At 39.5% G+C, this 15,472-nt stretch overlaps 1 protein-coding gene across 1 annotated transcript; it reads left to right on the top strand.

Moving 5' to 3' along the window:
* The first annotated feature begins 12,323 nt into the window (after positions 1-12,323).
* Positions 12,324-13,114, top strand: LOC148166077 (activity-regulated cytoskeleton associated protein 2-like). The gene has a single exon (XM_088049453.1). It carries the CDS (start codon positions 12,335-12,337, stop codon positions 13,112-13,114), a length of 780 nt encoding a protein of 259 aa, XP_087905579.1. The 5' UTR covers positions 12,324-12,334.
* Positions 13,115-15,472: the final 2,358 nt, after the last annotated feature.

Below are 15,472 nucleotides of genomic sequence, written 5' to 3'. Positions count from 1 at the left end.
GATGAGATAAGTATAAACAAAAACCAGTTTAGTTGTTTCCCACCACTGTCTTTTCCCATAACGACCGCAATAGCGTACAGTTTACTTTTCACCTTGTGTCTGTAATGTGCATGTGTGTTGATTTTGGCTTACAGATTTTGTTTTATACTTTTTAGTATAGTTTGTTTTTTTTTTGTTAGTTGTAGTTAGTTGTAGAAGCATGGTGTTTGTGTTTTTATTTTGTTTTAGTGCTCGTAAGTATCTTGAATCTTCTCCGTAGTAAACATACTTTTTAGGTTAGTTATATATTATAGTAGTTGTAGGTTGTTTATAGTAGTAAAGGGTAGTTTGTTTATACATAGTTTAATAGCTCTTTTCTTTTTTCAGTGATAATCATTTGTGGTTGTATGTACAAGATTTAAGTTGAACATGCCAAATACAGTAGCATTAAAAATGCAAACTAAAAAGGGGGTAAACAATTCGAATTGTTGTGTATTTAATTGTCATAGCAGAAAAGACCGTGAAACTGACTTATCGTTCCATTTTTTTCCACGAAAAAAAGAAACCTATGTTTATATTACAAATAGGTAAGTAATTATTATGAAAGTGTATCACTTATATTAAATTTTGTATTTTTAGATTTGGAGATCAAGAAAAGGTGGATAGACACACTGCTTCGTTGATGAAACTTAATATGGGTAAACCACCTTCAAAGTTTATGAAAGTATGCTCAAAACATTTTGATGAAAATGATTATTTTTTCCCAAGTATTTATACATTCTTTGCGTGATTTCATAAATATATTTAGGATGATAAATTTTCTAGATATCCCGTGCCGATACCCCAGATTAAAGCAGAATGCTGTCCCAAGTAAGAATTTGCCCCTAAGAAGCTTTCAAACGAAAGCTGTCAAATCTAGACCACAGAAGATTAAACAATCAACAGAAATTCAAACAGAAGACTTGGAAGATACTGCTGATGATTTGGAAACATCCAATTTAAATGTTAAATCCATAAGAGGTAAGTCATATTAGATTTTTGTTGGTATTTTATTGATTTAATTTCATAGAGCAAGAAGCTGCCGAGGCTTTGTTAAATTTGGGGTATACCATGCCAAGCATAAGACACCAAGAAACGCGGGTTGTAAGTGGGGATTTACATTTTTCGTTTTTGAGCAACATCACAACAGAAGTTGATCTGAACACAATGACGGGAATACCCACTTTTAAATTGTTTGATTGTATTGTCTCATTATGTGAAACATTTTTTGGTAGATTCACAGAAAAACATAAATTGTCTCTAAAAGAGTGCCTTTTCATGACTTTCATAAAACTAAAAAATGGCTTCACATATGCTGTTTTATCTGTGTTGTTTAAATATGAGACAGCAGCAACATGTCGAAAAATTTTTCATGACTGTTTAACCATGGTGTCAAAAGTGTTACGACCAGCGATCTATTGGCCTTCAGCCGAAGAAATTCAAATGAATATTCCTATCTGTTTCAAAGAGTTTCAAAAAGCTCGGATAGTTTTAGATTGTACAGAAATACCAATTCAAAAATCTAAAAAGTTGAAGCTTCGATTAGTAACATATTCTAATTATAAAAAAGCTCATACTATTAAATACATGACTTCTGTAACACCTGCAGGATTAATTGCATTTGTAAGTAAAGGTTATGGAGGAAGGTTTTCTGATAAAGCTATTTTTGAACAAAGTGGTTTAATAGAGAAACTGGAAATGAGCAAAGATGAAATAATGGTCGATAAAGGTTTTTTAATTCAAAATTTTTCAGAGACGTATGGAATAAAAGTTATCCAGCCTCCATTTTTAAGAAAGCAAGCCCAACTTACTAAAGAACAATCATTATCTAATCAAAAAATTGACAAAGCGCGGGTTCATATTGAGAGGGTGAATCAGAGAATTAAAATTTTCGAAATATTTAAAAAACCATTGCCAGTTTTTCTTTGGCCACGAGTTGATGACATTTTTACTATAATTTGTGCAATTGTTAATTTAACTAAACCCATCTTGGACGATTCCAGGTTTGAATGAACTTAATTATTGTAAAGAAAAATTATTCTGTAACTGAGAGAAAAAACCGAAAATCCAAAAATTTATGTATTTCTTCAAAAAGATACTTTCTGTATCTTACCAACTGAAAATTAAAAAGTGACTTTATTTTCGGCACAAGCGACATTTCTATGTTGTATTTTAATAAATTTGACTAATAAAGAACAACAAAAATTTCATAAAAAGTTATTTTTATTTTCACAATACCTGTGCAGCATTTCCCTAAAATATAACGCATTAATTTTATGAAACAATGAACTTACAAATTCTTCATCAAATGTAACAGGTAAGCAAATCATGGACTGTGTCTTTGATGAATAGACTATGAAATCTGTCATTCTGGCATTTAGGATGGCCATTCCAAATTGTACCTGACCATAGTACGGATGTCTTTTTTTAATTCGATCCTTCCCTCTACTTTTTCTAAATATTCATAATGTTCTATGTCCCGTTCTCGATCTATAAAAGTATTATTTCAAGAATGAAAACACAAACTTCAACAGAATGACTAACAAGGACACTTTATCTCCAGAAGTTTGACTAACTTTCCCTCATCAAAAACTAAACCATCTGGAGAGTACGCAAACCATGGGTATTTCTTTGAAATAATCAATTCACACTTTTGAATTAATGATGCAGGATTCGATTTTTGAAACACTTGTAAAGCCTCAGCTTCAAATTGTTTTCCATGGTCTGTCGCTTTTGTGGAAAATCCTTTGGGCCAAAAATAGGATACCGATTTTACCTCCCAATCATTTTTTCTATAAGTATATAGACTGTAGCACCTTGAACCTTCAAATAACAAAAATTACAACAGTTAATAAAGTGGTTTACTTTACCTGTTGTTCTTAATTGCCTTAGTTTCTTCCATTCTTCGGTCCCTTGTTTAGTTTTAGTCGCAGCCAACACTCTGTCATCTTTACTAAGATCTTCTACTATTTTTTGGCAACATGGTTTTAAAGCAGGAATCTCCAAATTTAATTGGTCCAGAAACGAACCGCAACAGCCTTCCAAAAGCTTGGAAATCAACCCATCCCTAAACGAACACACACACAGCAACTACACAGTCAAAATAGAAGCAGCATAATAGCATAAATTGCAAAGGCTTGATATTGCCATAAATAAATAAGAAGCAGAATAATCTCGACGAATCGTTTTCAAATTTCGGGTGGTCAAATGAAGAATTTTCATCTAAAACCCAATTGTGTTATTAATATTTAGATCAATACTTACAACTCCAAGACTAACCTGTCTTCTTACGCCCCAGCCTGTAAAATATTTTTTTTATATTTAAAATGAAGAAAAAGTAATAAGACGTACCTATGTTTAGCAAGAGCACCTTCTGGCGAAGCTGAACACAGAGATTCCAAAATATGATTTGGGTCAATTGCCACTAAATTATACTTTCTGGAAACTGGGTTTTTTTGTATTTCTGGCATGTCCACAATTGGTATGGGGTCGTACTCTTCCAAAACATCCTTTTTATGAGTTCTCCAATAGCAACTTATATCCGTGCAAAACAGTTGTTGAAATTGGAGAATGTCTGACCTGAAACAAAACACAACCACAGAAAAGGCAAAGCTAAATTAAGTTTTGTTTCTATAAAAATTGCTCTTGTCATGATGAGACATGGAATAAACTGATATTATATTAAAACCACCTTGTGCACATCAACAGTAATGCTGCTATGTGTTTGCATCGTCCAGAGTTTCCAGCCTTGCAACTACATTTAAACGATTTGATGGTTGCTGTTGTACTTGACCCCATCTCAATCCATCCCTCAATTTCATGTGGGTGATCTCTCAAACTGCTACTCTTTAAACACAATGCAAAGAGCAACACACCACAATTGGTTTTCAATTTTATGCCAACTTGCACCAGATGGTTAGCATTTAGCACTTCTTGTCCCTCACTTATGTTGCGTGATGTAGGGGAGGCATCAAGGTACTGAAATACCTCACTAAATGCAAGAAAAACCATGGTAGACCTAAAATTTGTTATGTAGTATACGCTTTATCTTATTACATTTAACAAACCTGTCGGCAATTCCAAAACCTTTGTTATAAATCAAAATAACTTGTAGTGTCAACCTTGTACAGTTTCCGCAGCCAAATAGTGATTTTATGACTTAATTGGGGTACTCACTGCACAAAAGGTCTAAACCACCGCATTAGCTTATTCTTAAATCTTGTTATTTATGACCGCCCTCGGTAAAATTGACCACCGGTTCATCGGCGTTTCAGGGTTGTTTAAAGATTTGGGGAAACGTGTAGTCTTGCTACCGAAACGCGCGTCAACAATGGATGTTTGGGAAAATAAGACATTTTCAGCGTGCATTTTAAATTTTCAAACAATGTGGATATTCTGCCTGGTTGCTTTTTAGAAAGCGATGGACCATTTTAGACAGGATAAAAATACCAACAAATCAAATTTTCCACAAATCTTCATAATGATGACAATGATGACGAAGAAACTGAAGAGACAGGGGAAGAAAATTTGCCTTCAAATAAACCATGATTTAAAATGTGTCCGTGTTTTCTTAACATTGTCCCTTCTCACTACCACCTTCAAGTAGTGACGACCCGGTGGTCAATTTTGCCGAGGCCGGTCATAAATAACAAGATTTAAGAATAAGCTAATGCGGTGGTTTAGACCTTTTGTGTAGTGAGTACCCCAATTAAGTCATAAAATCACTATTTGGCTGCGGAAACTATACGACTACACGAAAGAAAAGAGCACTCAAACCAAAAATTAATTCAAAAGAAAACTTCAACCTAAAAACATAAAGTGTATATTATAAATATATGTATATACAAAAAACTACTTAAATACAAGAAACTTAAAACTACGTTAAATAGCTAAAATAATACGAGTACCAACTAAAACTACGGAGATATAACTAAACTATGTTTACTACGGAGAAGATTCAAGATACTTACGAGCACTAAAATAAAATAAAATAAAAACACAAACACTATACTTTGTTGAAGTTGGCGCCGAAACCCGGGAGCGACTGGAGCGACACCACGCGCTTCACTCACGCCACAACGAGTCGTACCGTTCCTTCTTGATGAACAACATAAGTTCACGTGGTCTTCGATTTACTTTTTGTATTATCCTACTTATATTACATTAAACATTACTAACTAAAAACCGTGTTTACTCTATCGGCCTCTACAGGTTATGGGCCCAGAAGTCGCGGTAACACGGGGTGAATAGTTTTTGAGCGAAGTTAAATAAACGGGTGATCGCGAGTGAGTCCATTTTTGTACGGGCGTACCGGAAGTAATGGAAATGGCAATGGCGTCGGGAAGCATGGCCCGCATTCCACTGTTATCCCGGGATAACTACGATACGTGGAAGCTGAGAATGCAAGCCGTCATGACCAAGAACCAAACATGGGCGTACGCGGTTGGACGAACCCCCAGACCAGAAATAAGGAACCCAGAAGACGCAAATCAAGTGGCTGCGCTTTCATCATGGCGCGAAAAAGACGACAATGCGAAGGCAGACTTGTATCTGGCCATCAACGACGCCGAACTCAAACAAGTAAGGAATTGCGAGACGTCGAATGAAATTTGGCTGAAGTTAGAAAGCATTTTTGAGTCAAAGGGGCCTGCCCGAAAGGCGTCGCTATGGAAGAAACTAATGAGTCTTCGACTAGAAGAACACGGGGAAGTGAACCGACACATAAATGAATTTTTCGATGTGATCAGTAAGTTGTCCGAATTAAAAATCGAAGTATGCGACGACCTGCAATCAATAATGCTGCTACATAGTTTACCAGAAAGCTATGATAACTTCCGGTGTGCCATAGAATCCAGGGACGTTTTGCCAGATCCCGAGACTCTAAAGGTCAAGATTATCGACGAAAACAACACGCGACAGCAGAGAGTTTAAAATGGTGACAACGCGATGTTCGCGAAAAACATGAAGAAGAAACCCCTGCGAAGAACTGAAGAGTCGACATTTAAGTTCAAATGTCATCGTTGTAAGCGGGTCGGCCACAAAGCAGCGGAATGCCGTGTAAAATTAACAGAGAAGCAGAGGACGGCGTTAGCCGAAGAAGAAGACGTCGGAGAAATCTCGTTTTTCGCTTCAACGAATGAAGAAGCCAACAGGGTCAGCAAAACCAGTGGCGAAAAAGATAGATGGTGTTTGGACAGCGGTTGCACTTCACACCTATGCGGCAAGCGCGCGAAATTTGAACCGACCGTAGTCAGCGCGAAAGGTACCATAAAGATAGTTGCGTTCGACGGAACAAAAAATCGCCGTGTAAAATTGGACAACACTCTCTACGTACCTGATCTCAGAACCAACCTACTGTCGGTATCGAAGATTGTTGACTCTGGCAACAGCGTCATCTTCGAGAAGAAACGAGCAACAGTGAAGAACAGAAATGGGGATGTTTTGCTGGTGGCCGATAGGGTAGGCAACTTGTACTACGTGGAAGAATGTACAGAAGAGTTTGCAGGCGCAACCAACAAAACACCAGAACAGTCGAAACTTTCTGTCTGGCACCAGCGTATGGGTCATCTCAATAAATCAGACCTTCTGGAAATGAGAAGAAAAGAAGCGGTTTTAGGTTTAGACTTCGGTACCCAAGAGAATATGCCCTCATGTGAAATCTGTCTTGAGAATAAATTGAGCGTGCAACCTTTTCCAAAGAATTCAAGAAGAAGCGATGAGTTGTTAAATATTGTCCACACAGACATTTGCGGGCCAATGCGAACTGAATCGAAAGGAAAGGCAAAATATTTTGTCACATTTACGGACGATTATTCTAGGTATACGGAAGTAAAATTTCTACGACGAAAATCAGACGTGTTTGCAGCGTTCAAGGAATATTTGCGCTCTGTCGAGCGACAGACTGGAGGCAAATTGAAACGGCTGCAATCAGATAATGGTACCGAATTCAAAAGCGACAGTTTCGAGAAGTTTTTGAAGAACGAGGGCATTCATCGAAGGCTCACTGTAGCATATACCCCCCAACAAAACGGCGTCGCCGAAAGGAAGAACCGCACACTCGTCGAAATGGCAAGATGTATGCTACGACAGTCAAAACTTCCTGAACAATTTTGGGCTGAAGCAGTGGCCCACGCGAATTATATCCGAAATCGATGCATCTCAACTTCTTTGAACGGGAAGACACCTTATGAACTGTGGCACGGAGAACGACCATCCCTGAGTCACTTGAGAATATTCGGGGAAGAAGTTTATTCGTTAAACAAGCAGCCAGGGAAAGGAAAATTTGATTCACGAGCTACGAAAGGAAGGTTCCTCGGCGTAGATGCAAGTTCGAAGGGCTATCGTCTATGGATGCCAGAGACAAACAAGGTAATCATCTCACGAGATACTAAATTTTTGGGAATGTTCAAGGGGGAGCCAAAGAACCAGCAAAAGTCAGATGTACCCCCTAGAAATTTGTATGAAGAACCAACATCTGATGACGAAGTAATACGCGAACCTGTCATAGAATTCATCTTCAACCCCACGACGAAGACAGTCACAACGTTGCCTGATCCAGATCCAACAGAAATTGCTACTGATGCGGATCCAACCGAAGACGAAAATGCACCGGGTCCATCACAAGAAACAACAAAAAGGGGGCCCGGTAGACCAAAGAAATTGAAGACTGGTGAGCGAGGCAGACCAAAGAAAGTCTACACTTTGAGGTCGACATGTAACGAAAGTAGCGTTACCGAAGATGAAGAGCCCAATCAGAACCGGAAGAATCTGTAAACGAACCATCTTTAACCGAAAGAAAAACACCAGAAGACGAAGTCAATTTTGCTTTAATGGGTGAAATCTCTTGGCGCGAGGCGACGGAAGGACCAGATTCACAAGAATGGCATGAAGCCATCTCCGATGAAATACAGTGTTTGATCAAAAACGACACTTGGAACATTGTCGATCGCCCCAAAGATAGAAGAATTATCGACTGTAGAACGGTTCTCAGAAACAAATACAACCCGGACGGGACCATACAAAGAAGAAAAGCACGAGTAGTAGCAAGAGGTTTTTCACAACGTCCAGACATAGACTACCACGACACATTTGCACCTGTGGCTCGACTAAGTTCGGTTAGACTGTTACTCGCACTTTCTACGGAACTGAATTTGAAAATAAATCAATTTGACGTCACAACAGCATATTTAAATGGCACTTTGGAAGAAGAAATCTACATGAACCAACCAAAATTGTTAGCGGAATCCCTCCGCGACATAATTGATTCCAGAAGAGCTAACGTTTCCATCATAATTAAGGCGAAGAAGATGTTGGAAGAGATTAAGAAGCCGAATAAAGTTTGCCATTTGAATAAGTCTCTCTACGGTTTGAAACAGGCCGGAAATTGCTGGAACAAACGCTTCGACGATAAACTGAAGAGCATGGGGATGAAAGCTTTAAACGCAGACCCATGCGTTTATTTCACCGAACGCAAAGGAAAAATTGTTCTGTTGATTTACGTGGACGACATCTTGGTGGCTTACAACGACCCTGAAGACTTAGAGTTTATACACCATGAACTGAGAAAAGACTTCGACCTGAAAAACCTGGGAAACGTAAACTATTGTTTAGGAATAGAAATTAAGAAAGGCGACGACGGTTACTCCATGTCACAAAAGGGCTACATCAATGAAGTATTGAAACGTTTTGGCATGATGGATTGTAATCCCGTTTCTACGCCTGTTGACACAAGTGCCAAGTTAACAAAGAGTTCTGAAGATTCGACAGATACTGAGAACCTGCCTTATAGAGAACTCATAGGCGCACTAAACTACATTGCAGTGGCAACAAGACCAGACATTTCATATGCTGTGAGCCACCTTAGCCAATTTAACACGTGCTACAATAAGACACACTGGATCGCAGCAAAACGTGTCTTAAGGTACTTAAAAGGAACAGCAAATTTCGGAATTGGGTATAAGAAGACAACAGAAGAACTAAGAGGTTATGTCGATGCCGATTGGGCAGGCTGTCACGTAGACAGGAGGTCATACACTGGCTACGCTTTCTTATTGGCCGGAGCAGCTATAACATGGGAATCTCGAAAACAACGCACCGTAGCCCTATCTTCAACAGAAGCGGAATACATGGGCCTAACTGAGGCCACACGCGAAGCTATTTATCTGAGGAAATTCTTGCAAGAAGTGGGTTTAGCGGTTCATCAACCTACTAGAATATACAACGACAACCGAGGAGCTCAACTTCTGTCCAAAAACTCGGTACACCACGCCAGAACAAAGCACATCGACATAAGACATCATTTTATCAGAGAAGTCCTCAAAGAAGAAACCATCAAGTTGACGCATTTGGAATCAGAAAAAATGCCGGCTGACGTGCTGACCAAGTGACTATCAAAGGAAAAGCACCAGAGATGCCTGAGGGAGTTAGGTGTCTCTTCTCTAAATAACGCTCCATTCGAGGGGGAGTGTTGAAGTTGGCGCCGAAACCCGGGAGCGACTGGAGCGACACCACGCGCTTCACTCACGCCACAACGAGTCGTACCGTTCCTTCTTGATGAACAACATAAGTTCACGTGGTCTTCGATTTACTTTTTGTATTATCCTACTTATATTACATTAAACATTACTAACTAAAAACCGTGTTTACTCTATCGGCCTCTACATACTTCTACAACTAACTACAACTAATAAAAAGAAACCAAACTATACTAAAAAGTATAAAACAAAATCTGTAAGCCAAAATCAACACACATGCACTTTACAGACACAAGGTGACAAGTAAATTGTACGCTATTGCGGTCGTTATGGGAAATGACAGTGGTGGGAGACAACTAAACTGGTTTTTGTTTATACTTATCTCACCACTTCTTTCACGACTCAAGCCACAGATCGCGGGAATTTGATAAATTGCTTGCAGCTACCATTAGCACCTTCACAACAATTATGCTTCTCAGTAGTGTTAAAATGCGCCACCAGAGGTCGTATCGGAACATTTGCATCGCGAATACCACAGCTATTCTGATAATTCGCACATAGATGTCGCTCTCAGATTTTAAAACTGCCCTAATAATTTGGAAGAATTCAGGTCTCAAAGAGAATTAAATAACTTATAAACACTATAATTCAATATAATTCCTATTTTAAAACAACTTTACTATTACACCAGTATTTCACAAAAGCTTTATATGTACTTATAAATAGTATCTTTAAGTTATTAATAACGTATACACAATTTAATATGATTGTTGTCTTATTTAAAAATACAAAACATGAACTTTATACAAATTGTAATACTTAAAACACATACATATAAACATACAAAAATATCGCTTATGTTAGCTGTACCCATTTATTAATGCTGAAATATATTTTTTTTTCTATAATAAACTTTTTCACCTTTCAAATTGGTATATTTTAAATTTGCATTTATAAATTTATAAACATTTTAATAATTTATAAACGTGTAAAATAGGCGCATTCTGCTGTACAACGCTAATAAATATTCATGTGGAAAATTTTCACACGGATGAAGTAAAGTAACTTCTTTCTACAAAGCAACAAATTTCTCAAGCGTATTTTTTTGAATTACTATATTTTCAAGATTATTAAAAAAAATTATTCAACAATTGTTGTTGGGCATATATTGTGACTCATTAAATTTCCATTCGCAGTTGACTTTGAGAAAAAAATTCATGTCGTAACTAACACCATTGCTGTAGTTTCGACTTAATATTTGCGAGATTTGCTAGTTATCGAACAAAAAGTCAACGCACGTCCAAAATACACGGCCTACCTAGAATGGAAATTTAATGAATCACACGATATAATTTTCCAAAGACTTCCATATTTTTGGTTTTATAGGCTCTAAAGTGCGTATAAATTGGTATTTCGTCTAAAATTTGATAGTCATTGGCATATTTCGTGCAAGTTTCGAAAAAATGTATTGTTAAACACTTTTTCATTAAAAATCCACAAATATATCTAATGACATTTTTTCCGTCGAATGAAAATGATCGTCGCAATCTATTGTGGCGGTTATTGGTTTCTTTTGCGGTGTCGTCAAATCCTTCGTTTAAATTTAAATTTAGTATCTCCTCTTTATCAGGAGCGCAATTTTGATTGGCGGTATTAGTTTCATCAAAATAATCTTAAACTATTAGTTTTTTAAATGCATCTTGAAATTGGCTAATTCTTACACTACACAACGAAATCCACCTGTTAATACACAACATCAATTCAATTCAGCAAGCGCAGCATTTCCGCCGAATTTTTTTATTCAAACTTCTAATAGTATAGTTCAGCCAATGGAGAAAACTTGAATTAATGACGGAAGATGATATGAGAAACAACAGTTATGAAATTGATGATTGATTTTACGTTTCTGCTAATAAAGAATTATCTGAAGATTTTATTAGAGAATTTAGATCAAAAGTTGATTGGAAATGTGTATCATTCCATCAAAAATTATCTGAAGAATTTATTAGAGAGTTTCACAATGTACTCGATTGGGTCACAATATCACGTTATCAAAAATTATCTGAAGATTTTAATAAAGATTAATATAATGAATAAACTTAATTTATTCATTATATTATGCCATCAAAAATTATCACTGTAACAGGAGTTGGTGGGTGAATCACTCTCGCCCTCTGCGTTTACCCTTCACGCATCCCCTACTCCCGGGGATACCAACAGTTCGTTCTAGCGTCCCTTAGAGGACGGTGTCTAATCACACATTTTACTGTATTTCTACATAGTTAATAGATGTTTTAATTGTTAATTGTATGCTCTTCAACCCATACAACTCATCCTATCAAAAAGTAGAACGAAACACTGGCGCTCCAACTTGGGCTCGAAAAAGGATGTGTTGTGTTATCGCGAGGTGAAGCTTTTCTTATTGCCGCCATTATCCAGCAAGAGCACTTTTGGTCTTTCGGCTGAATCGGCATAGTGAGAAAGCAAGAGCGTGTGAGAAGAAATTTGGACAGGAAGCACTAAAAGGGATTATTGGTCTTCGGAAAAGCCAGCGATTGTGGCCCGGTGTGCACTACAAGAAAAGACGACGCCATTTTTGTAGGACTGTGTACCTTGGTACCGTTGTAGTACCGTTAACGAGGGAGTAGCGTTTGGATGCGCGCGCAGTCCTTCCCGGTTTTCGGTGAGTCTAGTGACTTTCGTTTCGCCGCCATCTTATTAGTGGGTGCGCGCGCTTGTCTAGTGACTTTTGCCGTTGTAGGAATTTTAGCTGCCAAAATAGGTGGCGCTGAAGTTAGTGACTTTCCGACTGTCATTTCGTAAGCGGGAAATTTAAACTTTGAATGACAGATAGGCATCCGTACAATCTAAGAGGGAAAGGAAAACAGCTACCAGTAAAGATGACGACAAACTTGACCTTTACTCCAGAGCAGTTTCAACAGCTTTTGGCTAGCGTCAAAATTAGTTTAACCTCTGACACAGCATTGACAACAGGTACAACGGACGAAACGTCTAAAGGAAACTTTGCTGATTGCAAAACCAGGTTTTCCGGAACCAAAGGTGAATCTGTAGAAGCGTTTATTGACGCAATTCTGGTCTACAAGGATTGCGTAAATATTTCTGACGAAAATGCTTGGAAGGGATTTCCAATGCTACTTGATGGAGCAGCAGCGACTTGGTGGCAAGGATGCAAATCGCTCTCCACAACATGGGAAGAAGCAATTGCCGCGCTCCAAAGGAGTTACGGCGAGCGAAAGCCGAACTACCGCATTTTCAAGGAGCTATTTTCAAGAGAACAGCGTGAAGGTGAGCCTACAGATGTTTTCTTGGGGCAAGCAAGAGCCTTGCTTTCAAAACTTTCAACGACTCCTGTGCTTCACGAAACGCACAGAATTGATATGGTCTACGGTCTCCTCCATAAAGGTCTCCGGAAGATGATACCGCGGGACAGTGTAGATTCTTTCGAGACTCTGATCTTGAAAGCCAGACAGATCGAGGATCTACAGAATGAAGATAAAGAAGGCCAAGAAGACACCAGACGTGGTAGACCTAAATGCACGTACTGTAGAAACTACGGGCACACTCAAACGGAATGTAGGAAATTGAACACGAAGTCCCGATAAACAACACAGGTGTGAAAACCGAGTACGACTACTGCACCGGCTCCCCCTGCATTGATATGCTATGGTTGCCACCAACCAGGACATATTAGATCCCAATGTCCTAATAAAAAGCAAAAAGGCACTGGCATCAGCATGGACATACTGTCAGCCGACTTGGTAGGTGAGGCATGTAGAGCATTTTTACCAGTCTCAATCGCAGGCAAGGATGGTCTCGCGTTTGTGGACTCAGGGGCTAGGTGTAGTATGGCAGGACAAAAGCTTTATAAGCACTTAAAGCTGGTCGAAGCCCCATTTCGCACAGTGACCCAAGTCATGACAATGGCTGATGGAATCCCTATCAAGGTGGAAACCGAGGTTTTCGATGTTGAGATCGAATTGAACAATCGAAAAGTTCAAGTCTCACTAACTGCTGTACCAGAGCACATCCACAGCAAGACATTGCTAGGCATCGACTTTATTAGAATGGCAGACATCATTTTGGATCTCCCCAAAATGCAATGGCGGTTCCGAAACGATCCGGCCTGGTCTCCACTAGTTGACGAATCAAAAGTTGTTAGTGGTTTACCCGTCAACACGGTACGCATTGAGCCACTGCGTCAAGATGAAGGAACGACTTTATCGGTGGAAGAGAAGATCAAGTTAGCGGAGCTGCTTGAACAAAACAAGAAAGTGTTCGAAAGAAATTCGGACCCCACTCCTTTCGCGGAACACCGCATTATACTGGCTGATGATCAACCAATAGCGACACCTCCATACAGATTGTCACCTCAGCGTCGTTCAATTTTGGAAAGTGAAATCCAGAAAATGATCGAGGAAGAAATCATCGAGGAGTGCGAATCACCTTTTGCGGCACCGGTAGTGATGGTTCCGAAGAAAGACGGTGGTTATCGTGTATGTGTAGACTATAGGAAACTAAATAATGTTACAGTACCCGATCGGTATCCGTTACCGCGAATAGACGATGTTCTTCATTTTGCCCAACAGACATTTTTCATGAGTACTCTAGATCTAACAAGTGGGTTTTGGCAGGTTCCCGTGAGAGCTGAGGATCGCGACAAAACGGCGTTTGTAACCCCTTTTGGTTTGTATAGATATCTGAGAATGCCATTTGGGTTGCGAAATTCCCCGGCAACGTTCCAACGACTAATGGATCGGTTCAAAACAGGATTATCGGATGTCACCTTACTGGCCTACATGGACGATCTCATAGTTTTGTCTGGTACTTTCGATAAACATTTAAATGATTTACAACGTGTGTTTGATAGACTGAAAACTTTTAAGTTAAGTGCCAATCGGCGGAAGTGTGTTTTCGGTTGCCCCGAAATAAAGTTCCTGGGCCACACCATTACCCAAGGTGGAATTTCTACAGACCCCGGAAAAGTGGCTGCCATATCCAAAATGGCACCCCCTAATAATGTCAAAGAATTAATGACCTTTTTGCAGACCTGTAGCTGGTTCAGGAGGTTCATTCCAAATTTCTCGAAGGTCGCACAGCCATTATCGGTTCTTACCAGGAAGAAAACTCAGTGGACATGGGGGACCGAACAGACACGAGCTTTTGAACAACTGAAACAAATGCTGACAACGGCTCCGATTCTTCGCCAGGCTGACCCAGAACTGCCATATGTTCTAAAAACCGACGCTAGCGCCTACGCGTTGGGAGCATGTTTACTCCAGGGGGAGGGTCCCGACGAACGTCCTGTAGAGTACGCGAGTCGGCTGCTTACAAAGGCAGAACAAAACTACACAACCACGGAGCGTGAAGCGCTTGCCATTGTGTTTGGTGTGCAAAAGTTCCGCGGTTACCTGGAGGGAGCGAGGGTTATTGTGGCTTCGGATCATCAGCCGTTGAAATGGCTAATGTCACTCAGGTCACCTTCTGGAAGGCTAGCTCGATGGGCCTTGTTGTTACAGTCTTTTGACCTGGGAGTTGACTATATTCCCGGACGAACCAACGTAATTGCAGATACACTAAGCCGACCTCCCGTATCAAACGGAATCGATGTTCGCGTGGTGGAAGTAAACTTGCCACAGGTCTCCGCCTCGAATCTCAGGGAAGAACAATTGAAGGACGAGACTGTAGCGAACATTATTAAGACTTTTGAAGATGGCAACGAGGAAGAGGCAACGCGTTGGGTTGACAGAGGCTATCTGCTGTCAGGCGGGATTTTGTACCGATATAGTCCCGACACGGAGGCTGAAGAACCGCAGCTGGTGGTTCCAGCTCAGATGACTAAAGACGTGCTTATGGAGTTTCACGACTCCCCCCTCGCTGGCCATCCGGGAGTCGATCGAACTATAGAGAAGATTCAACGACATTATTATTGGTCTTCCATGAGGCGTGATGTTCGCAAATAT

Source organism: Gnatocerus cornutus, unplaced genomic scaffold, assembly GCF_029298725.1.
Source record: "Gnatocerus cornutus isolate USDA-ARS CGAHR unplaced genomic scaffold, icGnaCorn1.1 ctg00000029.1___fragment_2___debris, whole genome shotgun sequence".
Classification (NCBI taxonomy): domain Eukaryota; kingdom Metazoa; phylum Arthropoda; class Insecta; order Coleoptera; family Tenebrionidae; genus Gnatocerus; species Gnatocerus cornutus.
This window is presented reverse-complemented; position numbering and strand designations above follow the sequence as displayed.

Coding starts and splice junctions, on each gene's coding strand:
- LOC148166077 (XM_088049453.1), top strand. CDS start 12,335: ATGACAGATAGGCATCCGTACAATCTAAGAGGGAAAGGAAAACAGCTA.